The following is an 11,806-nucleotide window of genomic DNA, read 5'->3' as shown; positions in this document are numbered from 1 at the left end:
AAAAGAAAACGAACTAGACGACAGACTTAATTTTTGGAGTCATTCTCATAGATTTTAAATCTTAGATCTCCAAAGACAGTGAGAGATGAAACTCAAGAACTGAATCCTAGGGCACTCCTATGGTTGTGGGTCAGGAACAGGAGAGCCTGGGTAGAGTGGAGTACATAAATCAGCCTTTCCTCTCTAGAACTTTCATGCTAGCTCCTTCCCAGAGAGGCACTCTTCCTCTAGATCACTATCTGATTGGCTAAGTGAATGCTGCTCTACTGCCAGGTTACTGACCGTACTTCTCAGCAACGTGCTGCTGAGAGAGAACCATGAGGCACACAGTTTGTGTCAACATAATGGCCTGATCTACCGATAACCCCCTTGCCATTGTTTTCTCACTGCTCTACTGTTTTCTCACTGATATACTTATAGAATGAGAGTGGAGATATCCATGTTGAGAGTGATATGCCACCGCATGCCTCCCTGCAGGTTCATCTGAGTCTGGGGGTGTCGATTTGCATATATGCAAAGTGAATGATGTGAGCTAAAAGGTAGAACTAAGCAAAAAATCAGTTACTTCAATTCAGGAACCTGATTTTTTGGTTTCAGGAAGAGAAAATACTACCAGAAAAACTAAACTTCTTTCCTCTAGATCCTTTAATTAAACATCCCTTATTCTGTTCTGTCCTTCTGTCACCTACTTCAGTGAACAGGTTCTATAGCAAATGGAGTCTGGAAAAGACTTCGCATGGATTTAACACAGACTAACATGTATTTTTGCTAATTTAAGAGTCTTAGAGCCCTATTCCTACCCCTTATTTAAATAAGAAGTTTTACAGGTTATGATATTATTATATTTTAATTTGTATTATATCACATAAGACTTCTGTTTATTTCCTTATAGGACTAGGGACATACAGTGAAATTGGAAATGTTAACGATAGCATTTTTACATTATACTATGATCACTTGGGATTCATACATAAACTGACTCCAACTCACTTTGAATCCTCTGAAAATTCCAAAATTTTTGGACAGGTCAGTGGCATAATGTATTGAAACAATTCCCCTTGTTTGTTATAAGAATATGTTCCACATTCTACACACAGAATAGTGATAAAGTATTTTCCTTGGAACAAACTCTTATTAATTTACTTTGCTCTATTTAACTAAAGGACAATCTCCACATACCAGGGAACATTTCTAAAATCTCCCAACTATATTACAGAGTTATATAGCTACAATTTAACACCAGATGTCTTCATGCAAATGTCTTCACAGCAAAACACTACTAGATCTTCTAAACTAGATCCCTTACTCCCAGATGGGTGTTGATTCTCTGCTTCCGAAGGTCAACCTTGACGAAACAAGTTCTGGCTCTCCTTCTTCCATGTTAACCCTGTCCTTTAATTTCCTCTCTTCTTAATACCAACATAGAAAAGAATTATCTTATTTGTTAGACTCTCATAGGTGCACTACAGACAGATATTTATAACAATTTTAAGGTATAATATGCTATTTGTAAATGTCTATATGCCTAAGAACTCATCGCGAACATGCAGCCATGAAAACAAACACTCATCAGTATATCAGCAAGTAATCAATCTTTTGACTGGGGTATAATTAAGCCTTCCTTCTAGCTTAACAAAAACAGAACAAAAGGTAAATCTCATTTTAAAAGATCACTCCAATTACCAGGCCAGGACTGCACTTGAGAGAATGGTGTTTTCACATACCCTGTCTGATATACTTACAGAATGAGAGTGGAGACATCCACGTGAGAGCAACATGTCACCCCATGCCTCCCTGCAGGTTCATCTGAGTCTGGGGCTGTGGCTTTGCATATATACAAAGTGAATGACGTGAACTAGAAGGTAGAACTAACCAAAAAAACAGTACCTCAATGTTTCATTACCTTCACAATTTTGCAGGACGTACCTTCACTCCTTTATGTGAAAGTTTAAATTATTACAATGAAAACTCTATCAGATATGGGGGTTTTATACTCAGAACAAGTTTAAGAAATTCATAATCAGTATACTCCCACCCTCTAAATTATGCATGCATCCTTTCTGGAAAAAATAATCACTAGCTCTTGTTATGTGGAAGACACTGCTGTAAGCTCTTAAGATCTTTATAACTATTATTTATTCCCATTTTACTAAGAGAAAAGTAGGCACAGAGAGGGTGAATAATATTCAAAATTACACAACTGGTTCATTATTGGAATCAGGCATGTATCCCAGGCAGCTGGCTCCAGGACCTGTCTATTAAACCAGTTTTAGTTCCAGTTCTCTCCCCTTCTCAGCAGGTCCCAAAAATACGGAGACTGAGGGGAAAAGCCTAACAGAAAATGAGTCTTGGAGGCACTATTTGATAAGTATTCCACGAAATGATCTGTCCCGCCTACCACCTACTCCTTGTGTCCTAGCAATAAGGTCAATTCTAGCATTCCCTTTAAGGTTGGTACCTACTTCTTTTCTCACCCCTAGAAGATCCCAAAATTGAACAGGCTTAAGATTGAAGAAAGATGTGTTGAAAAGAGCTACCAATTGAGCCAAGGAAAGAGAATCACAGCCCAACCTGGGCAATTTAGAACTTAGTGAGACCCTGTCTCAAAATTTAAAAATTAAAAAGGGCAGGGGATGATCCTACATTCAGTCACCAGTATCAGGGAAAAAAGGAAGAAGAGAAGACCTACAGGTCAGAAATCTAGGCCAAAGGAACCTATGTTAACTCCAAGGGAAAGTCTGTGAATCAGAAGATGTGAGAAAGGACTACATCAGCAGGGACTCTCACTTGCAACGTCTTTTGCCAGAGTCTGGGAGCAGCAGCCCTCAAGCGAGGAGAGTTATGCCCTAGGCCCTTTCCTAAATAAAACACCAAGTAAGAACCCAATTCTCAATTCTGCAACTCCTGACTCCTCACACACAATGAAAATTAGTCTCTGTACACTCTTCCACTGCAACCATCTCCAAAGACACAGAAATCACTAACTGAGCCTTAATCATCAGAATTTCTTTTCCTTTTCAACAGAAAATTTTATTTTCTGTTGCATACACATACATATTCAGATTACAGTGAAATATTACTCCAATTGATGAGTAAACAGTATTGTTTTGATGTGAACTGGAAACAAAGCTGTTATTTGAATTTTGTCATAATTGAAGTAAAAAATCATTTAAATGAAATATTTTATTTTCTCCAATAGCAGGCTCCTGATATGGGCTTTGAGGCTGCACTTGCTCTGCAGTATATCTCCCCTGATGAAATGATCTTCTTTGCATATGTACCTCCAAATGAACCTCAGGAAACTATACACACCAAGAAGTTCAATAATATGCATTTAGGAAAACTGATACACTCCAGGTAATTAGTGATTTGCCTCGCATTTATTTAGATGGATTTTTAAATTCTAAATTTTGAGACTAGTTATTTGAATAATTTTCTTTGTCCAACAGAGTCTTTCTTTGATACCTCACAAGGCCAAATACATTTATAAACTCCAAAGTCTCTTGTCTTGCATGATGCCTCAGTTTTAGAAATGTAGTGCCTCTTATATCAGCACTGTCAAGCTAAGCTATAGAAATGTGGCCCGGGATACACCGGATACTTCTTATCCACAGTGTTCACTCACTCATGTGACAGTTGCTTTATGGCCTAGAAGCAAACACATCTAATATAGTGGAAGCCATCTTTCATGAAATGCTCTATGGTAGGGTATACAGAATTTTCAGAAATGTTTACTTCTAAGATGGCAACAGCCAAAGGACTTTAAAGTTACCTTTAAGGCCTAAAAGCTCAATTTTTTCCCCCAGCCTTTTGTAAAACTCCCCTCCTCCCGCCCAGACAAGGTCTTGCTAATTTGCAAAGTTGTCCAGGCTGGGCCCAACTTGCAAATCTGTCTCAACTCCCCAGAGTTCTGGAATTATAGGCATTTGCCAACTTGCCCAGCTTTCAAAAACTCTCTTTTTAAAGAACAATTAAATTCTAAAACTCCCAAATCCAACAGCAATAAAAAGGAAAGATTGTTTATTGCTATAAATTTACTGATATGGTCTGAATGTCTGGGTCTCCACAAATTTCATATACTGAAATCCTAACCACCAAGGTTATGGTATTAGGATGTAGCCTTTGGAAAGTGATTAGGCTATAAGAGCTCTAAATGAGATTAGAGCCCTTATAAAAGAGATCCCAGAGAGCTACCTAGGCCCCCCATGTGATGACATATATAGAAAGCACTATGTACAAACCAGATTGTGGCCCCTGACCAGACACTAAATCTGAGGAGGCTTTGATCTTGGGTTTCCCATCCCCCACAACTGTAAGAAAAACATTTCTGTTGTTTCTAGGTTGCCCATTTTATGGTATTTTCTTATAATAGTCTGAACATACTGAACCAATCACTCTGTCCAAATGAGTGGACCCTATTCTTCTATGAGGTAGAAATCTGTATGTGAATTGAGCTGTCAATATATATCTTGTCCCATAGCCAACAATGCTATATAGTTTCTGGAGGAAACCCGCAAGAACTTCTATACAAGAGTCCTGAGAGGTAGTGCTGGGATCCTACGCATCAGGCTGACAGCAGGTCTTGGCCACTGTATTGAAAACCTGCTCGAGTTAATGAGAGAAATCCACATGCAGGGCTTCAGGAACTGTTGTGAACGTTTTATGGGATCTTTGTAATTAACAGGTCACTTCTTCAGCCAGCTTTGCCACACCCTAGTCTCCTATCCCATTTTGACACGCTGTTCTCTCAGCCTGAACCTATCTCCTGCCATTATTCTCTTTCTTCATCCTCATTCTAATTTTTTGTTGAGCACTAAAGTGAAAATAAGAACAACCAGGTAAAGGGGTTAGAGGTCCTCCTCATGCTGACCCCTAGAGTCCTTTGATATGGGTAATGCCAGTCTTACTACTCTTTTATTTTAATTATTTTATTCAGCAACTCCTTCCTAATTTTTTTATAGCATAACATTTATTGGTACATTTTAGGCATACATAACGATAACTCTCATCATAGGACTGCTCTTACCCTACTGTAATAGCTTTAATATTTTAGTTTTTAAGTTTTTCATCTATCTAGAGTAGGTGATGCTAGGATTAAAACTGTGTGATTACTAAATCCTGTGAGTCATTGGTTTGGCACCAATCTTAATCCCTATAGTCTGGATGAGATAAAAGAGGCAGAAAGGTGATGTTAAGGTATCTTATAGCTTCTGTTGTCTTCCACCACCATGAACTGTGGCCACTCTGCCACCCTGCCTCGGAGACACCTGATCAGGGACTGAAACCTCTATAAACTGCGAGCTAAATAAACTTTTAACTTTGGGTGTTGGGTATTTTGTGTTAGCAAAATGAGAAAAGTAACTAAGACAAGGTGGTATCTATTTGTCATTCTGGTTTATTTTCCTAGTGATTAGTGGCATTGTGCATCTTTTCATATGCATACTGACCACTCATCTATCTTCTTTATAGAAATGGCTAGTCAAATAAATCTGATTGACTTGGGGTTGGTTTTTGTTTGTCTTATTTGGCTTTATTATTGAGTTTCAGTGGTTTGCTGTCATTGTGGTTTTGATTTTGATCTGTTGTATTCATCCTGGCCCCTTTTTAGGAGGAATGAAACTTCATTTGAAAGAAAATTAAATTAACTTTGAAATGTGTGTGTCCCACGTTCATTTTGGTTTTTTCTTTTGTTTTGTTTTGGTACCGGGGATTGAATTTGGGTCCTTGCGCTTGCAAGGCAGGCCACCGAACCGCTGAGCTAAATCCCCGGTCCCATTTAATTTTATTTTAATATAGGAGTTATCAATGTTCGTTTGCTATACATATATAAGAAAATTGAAGTTATGACTGTTAACACTGATGAATTACTGATCAGTCTTTTTTCCATGCATTTGAACATTTTTTTCACCTTGCTCTTCTTCTTTTTTTTTTTTTTTTTTTTTTTTTTTGGTACCAGGGATTGAACTCAGGACCTTGCACTTGCAAAGCAGGCAGTGGAATCACTGAGCTAAATCCCGGCCCTGCTCTTTTCTTTAAACATTATGTGACCATTTTCCCTATGTAGTAAAAACTCTGAGTGCCATTTTTTTTTCAGCTTTAATTGAGTGCCATTTTAATAGATGCATTATCTCTAAGTAAACAGTGTAGTATCATTTATTTACCTTTTTCTATTGTTAGTATTTTGTAATTCTAACTTTCGCTAAAATGCCATGATGAAGATCTTGTGTTGATAGCTTCCCCCTTCTTCAAGTTTCAAGTGTTGCTTTAGGATAGATATGTTTAGTAAACCAATGGAATTGGAGGGGAGGGTGTTAGCTCTTTTAACATGTCAGATTGCTTTCTAGGAAGCTTGTCCTAATTTACAATCTCATCAGTAGTGGGTGACTTTAAATATAGTAAAGTTATCTCCACTTAATTCTCACCACTACTGAACCCTGTCATTTAGAATCTTTATTGGCTAGGAATGTGACTCGGTGGTAGTGCCCTTGCCTATTATGTGTGAGATCCTGGGTTCCATCTCCAGCATCACTAAATAAATAAAGCACTAGGCATGGTGGAACATGCCAATAATCCTAGCACCTTGGGAGCCTGAAGCAGGAAGGTAAAAAATGTGAACCCACTCCAGATATCTTATGACTTGATAAGACCCTGTCTCAAAATTTAAAAAGGACTGGGTGCAGTCCTAGCTCAGTACAAAGGCCCTGCATTAATTCCCAGTTTTACAAATAAATAAATAACTTTGCTAGTTTAGAGGTAAAATATTGTATTCCCTTCGTGTAATTGTCATTTAATTGACAACTAACAAGTATGAACAAAATGTTAACCAGATGTTCATTTGATAGTCATGGATGTATATTTTATGGGGAGTTGTATGTTCACAAACTTGCTCATTTAGGCCGCTGTAATGTTCAAACTGCTTAATGTTTGTGGTTTGTTTTTAGCAAAACTGGAACAGCATACATAAGAAAGATACTACAGCATGAAACTCCTAAAGAATTTTTGTCCTCAGTTGTTGCAGAAATGATACAGCCTTTTGGAGTAGAAGAAGTAAACGAAAGTTCTTCTTTGTCTAGTTCTCTTGTCATTAAAGAAACTAGAAATCCTTTCTATAAACTTACTCTTGATTTACAAAGTAAGTGTTAAAACATAATACATCTCCAGTGGTTAAAAAAATTCAAAAATACCTTTTGAGACGACTGTCTCTGTTCATTGTAGAGCAATATATTTCAAATTTTACTCTAATTGTCAACTTACCAAAATTTACATGTGCTTAGTTTCCTAAGTACTCATTTGTTCCTAATATAAGAAAATCTAACTATAACTGTATCAATACATCATCAATTGTAGTGCCTATCATTTACTCCTGTGAGGTTATTTTGTCTTAACAATGCTTAGAAGTAAGACAAAGAGGAACTAATGTGTCAATTAAAAATGAAAAAAATTGAGAAAAGAAAATAGCAAGTTCATGCAGATTTTGCCCTGCATAATAAACTAATTTAAAATCACTGTTATATAGAGAAATTTCCATTTCAAAAGATTATCTTTGTATAAGGATAGTTACACCACCTATGTATGTATCAAAGGATACATAGCAAAAATTAGTATACATTAAGGATTTTGGTCTCACTCTGAGGAAATGAGAAGTCATTATAGAGGTTTGTATAGAAAGTGACACAATTGTTTTAATAAGATTGCATTGGCTAGAATAGACTGGGCACCAGAGAGGGCAAGGAGAAAAGCAGAGTAATCAGCTAGAAAGCTATTGTAGTAATCCAGTGGGAAATCATATTAAACTTAAAATGCATGTTACTCATCCAAGTAGAGGTAAAGTGGGCATTTAGAAATACAAGTCTGGAGCTCAGGAAAATTGCTTGTGTATGATAGTGCTATGATACCCAGTGAGAAGACCCAAAAAATGACTGGAAAAACAGAAAGCAGGAGGTCTGAAGTCTAACTCCAGGCATGCTGACACTGAGCCTCTGAGAGATGGGGAGGTATTACTGGTAAAAGAAAGTAGATGATCTAGACAGAGAAGAACCAAGAATGTGTCTCAAAAGCCAAGTAAGGAAGGTGTTTCAGGAAGGAAGGAGTGGGTGTGGTTGTGCACACCTTTAATCCCAGCATTTGGGAAATTGAAGCAGGAGGATCATCTCAAATTCAGGGCCAGCGTTGGCTACTAACATAATGAGACCCTGTCTCAAAAGAAAAAAGGAAAAAACAAAGGAAGGAGTGCACCTGTATTATATGCCACCAATCAATCAGGTGAGTTTAAATGAAAGCTGGCCATTGAACCCCCTGTGAAAGTCATTGTGAATTGATAAAAGCTGTTGACTGGGATAGTATAGGCAAGTCAAATTAGAATGGGTTCAAAAGCTGGTGAGAGCAGCAGAATTGAAGCCAGTGAATAAAGGTAACTTTCAAAGAGTTTCCTTCTAAAGGGGAGGAGAGGATCAATGTGGCCTTTTGAGGAAATGTAGGGAAAAATTGGGGGGATGGTTTGAAATGAGAGAGAGAGAGAGAGAGAGTGTGTGTGTGTGTGTGTGTGTGTGTGTGTGTGTGTGCAATAAAGAGAATTATGAGGCTCTTTTTGGATTGTTTCTATTTTTTTCAGAGTGGGGATAGTCTTGTCTTCATGTTTAATGACCTATTAAAACAGTTGATAATGGTAATGTTTCTCTCCTTGAAAAAATGTTTCTCTTGTTTTCTTTTTATTGTTGTTGCTGTTTTTTGTAGTTCTGGTAATCAAACTCAGGACTTTGTGCTTGTGAAGCAGGTACAGTGCCACTGAGCTAAATCCCCGGCTCCTTTCTTTGGTTTTGTTGGTATCTTCTCTGATGATTTCCTGTTTCTTCCTTCTGTCCTTGGCAAGATCATTTCCTCATTCCCATTCCTTAAATGAATATATCCTTTAATGTCCTGCACTAGAGCCTCTTATAAATCTTCCTGCTCTTGAAGAATCAATTATTCATCCAATCAACAAACTGAATACCTTCTATGTAATAGGCACAAATGTAGGCATTGGAGGAACACTGACTACATTACCCTTCTCTTGTGCAATTACAATAAATAAGTCTCTTAGCAATTCCACAGTAAAGAAATCGATTTCCTAGTTGAAAATTCTTATTTATTTTCTTTCTTCCCTTGGTCATGTGTGGTAAGTTTCTGAAGTCTGTTCTTATCTTTTTGGTGATTTCAAATGGTGATTTGAAAGGGCTTAGACTCAAGTATGTTGTGAGAGGTCTTGGTTCTTTTATGGCTACAGGAAATGAATACATTTCCACAAAAATGTGGTAGATAGAAAGGGGAATTGCAACGTTTCACTAAAATATCTTCTTTCAAGGGTAGAGAATGTGTGATAGTGGTAACTGTTCTCTTTCCTGTTACTTGGACTTAGCAGATTAATGCTAAATTTTATGAGACAATCTGGGGAAACCTAGAAATACTCATATACAATCATTTGTTTGTTAAATGATTTATTATCATGGAAATAAACTACATGACATTTCTGCTGCCTGAAAGGGATAGGTATATGTCTCTTTAAAGAATATTCATCCTAGCTGGGCATGGATGGTGGCGTACACATGCCTGTAATCTCAGCATTCTGAGAGGCTGACACAGGAATACCTAGCTCAAACCCAGCCCAGGCAATTTAGCAAGGTACAATTGCAAAATTTTTAAAAGAGGTGGAGGTTTGAGGACAGAGCTCAGTGTGAAGGTCCTGCTTTCAATTTGCAGTACTGGAAGAGGGGAAGAAGGAGAAATAACTTCCTTTACTTAGCTTAGTTATATTTTTCCTGCTCATATTTTTATCTATTAATTTCATAGTAAACATTAAAGTATAGGTTTACATGTGATATATTCATGACAAACTTTCTTGAAGGTACATTTTAATTAAAATATGAAATCTGGCAAACATGTTCTCTAGCTAAGATCATATTTTAAAAACTCAAATGGTTTATACCTACCTGTATGCTTAGTGAACATTATCAGTTTGCTTTTACACCAAATATTTTCTGTTTTATCTCCAGCTGTTAATTCATTGTTTCAAGCTACAGATATAGAGAAAACTGTGGTGATTCCTGGTTACAGCAGCTTCCTGATCACAGAAATTTCAGATGATAAGAATGCACTAGCTATTGCTACCATGCCTGCAATAGCACCCAACAATGTAACCTTTTTAGAGGGTGACTGGTTCTTGTACAACTTTGGGCAAAGGAATGGACGGACATGGAATATATACTCGAAACCATGTCATTATTTGCTTCAACGACTTGATGATTCACCAACCCTGAATGGTGTGAAATACATTGATCTGGGAAGCTCTCAGACTCTAGGAGTTAAGGTCATACCTAATAAAAAAGGTAAATTTGTTTTCATTGGTGTTATGGCTTGTGATTAGATGTCCCCCAAAGCCTCGTGCTGTTTCAGAAATGGCTGGATCCAGAGTGTGTGGCTGGAATTGATTCATGATGCGATGCTAGGATCAAGGGAACTAGGGTTAAGGTGTGAGTGCTATCTGCTCTAAGTAGCCTAGATACGATAGAAGAGATAGAAAGAGCTATAGTTTTCCCTTGCTTGCTTTGCTACCTACCGTCTGCCCTCCATGGACTGTTTCTCCTCTGTGATGCCTGTCTGCCATGCCACCCTGCCTTGGAGCCAGCTGATTATGGACTGAAATCTCTACAAACTATGAGCTAAATAAACCTTTCCTCCCTTAACTTGTTGGTGTTGGGTATTTCGTCTCAGCAACAAAAAAAAGTGAGATGTGGGAAAAGTCAAAAGCAATTATTATTTTGTTTCTTGAATATAAAATATGCTATTTAATATTTAACTTTGGCTGACCGAGGCTTTAGCTCAGTGGCCTGCCTTGCAAGCACAAGATCCTGAGTTCAATCCCTGGTACCAGAAAAAAAGTATACACATATATAGAGATATATAGATATCTCTATATATGTATTCAACTTTGTTTTCCATAATTGTTGGCATGCTATTAATAACAGTAGTGAGACCAAGAGTAAGAGAAACAGTCGAAAGATAAAATAGAGACCTGAGTAAACTGCAATAAGGCCTGGAAAAATTAGAAGACAAAGGGAAAGTGCCCCTCGTGCACTAGAAAGCTAGAGGTCAGGGAAGCCAAGGAACAAACAGGTGTTCGTTCTCCTGCTATCAAAGGCCCACCCAGCTAAAAATGATGACCCATTGTTTCAAAGGACAGGACCTGGGTAAACTGAGATATGCAGTGGGAATCTTTGGGGAAGGGGAATTCTGCTCCTCCTGGCATCAAAAGCCTGTTTCAAGTGTCTCATTTTTGCACATCAAAATAGCCCAACAAAAGTATATACTGTATAAACCCTGAACTTGGGTGCTTCCTCAGCAATCTCCCATGTGGTCCCCCTCAGGTAGGGAGAACTTTTCTTTGTTCGTTCTAATCAACTGTACTTGGTTCATTCCCCTCTGCTGTCCTGTTGGCTTCATTCTTCATTGTTCTCAGGACAAGCACCCAGAAACAGAAAATTGGCTACATCTTTGGCACCCGATGCGGGACCCACTTTTCTATGGAGAGGTAAGAGTGGTGGAGCAACCAGCCCTCACTTTCTTTGTTAATCCCCTGCTGATCTCCCTGGACAATGGGAATGTTGACCAGGCAGGGGAGCTGGATTCCTTTCTTTTTTTTTTTTTTTTTCAGCTTTAATTGAGTTTATTGGTACATTTTAGGGATACAGTACAGTTACATTCATTGTTGGGATCTTGTACCTCTACATGACAAGTCTTGATTCTCATTTTTTCCCCTTACCCCTTTCCTCCC

At 37.9% G+C, this 11,806-nt stretch overlaps 1 protein-coding gene across 1 annotated transcript in view; it reads left to right on the top strand.

The window, feature by feature from the left end:
* Positions 1-11,806, top strand: part of Catsperb (cation channel sperm associated auxiliary subunit beta) — a 100,332-nt gene that overhangs the window by 68,405 nt on the left and 20,121 nt on the right. The window contains exons 16-20 of the mRNA XM_010616311.1: positions 893-1,026; positions 3,200-3,357; positions 6,942-7,132; positions 10,029-10,361; positions 11,492-11,563. Of these exons, the coding sequence (XP_010614613.1) occupies positions 893-1,026; positions 3,200-3,357; positions 6,942-7,132; positions 10,029-10,361; positions 11,492-11,563 (888 nt within the window). The remainder of the gene's footprint in view (positions 1-892; positions 1,027-3,199; positions 3,358-6,941; positions 7,133-10,028; positions 10,362-11,491; positions 11,564-11,806) is intronic.

The sequence above is a fragment of the Fukomys damarensis genome, unplaced genomic scaffold (genome assembly GCF_012274545.1).
Source record: "Fukomys damarensis isolate Sample0158 unplaced genomic scaffold, DMR_v1.0_HiC HiC_scaffold_21, whole genome shotgun sequence".
NCBI classification, from domain to species: Eukaryota; Metazoa; Chordata; class Mammalia; order Rodentia; family Bathyergidae; genus Fukomys; species Fukomys damarensis.
Note: the sequence above shows the minus strand (reverse complement) of the source record. Positions and strands in the feature narration are given on the sequence as shown.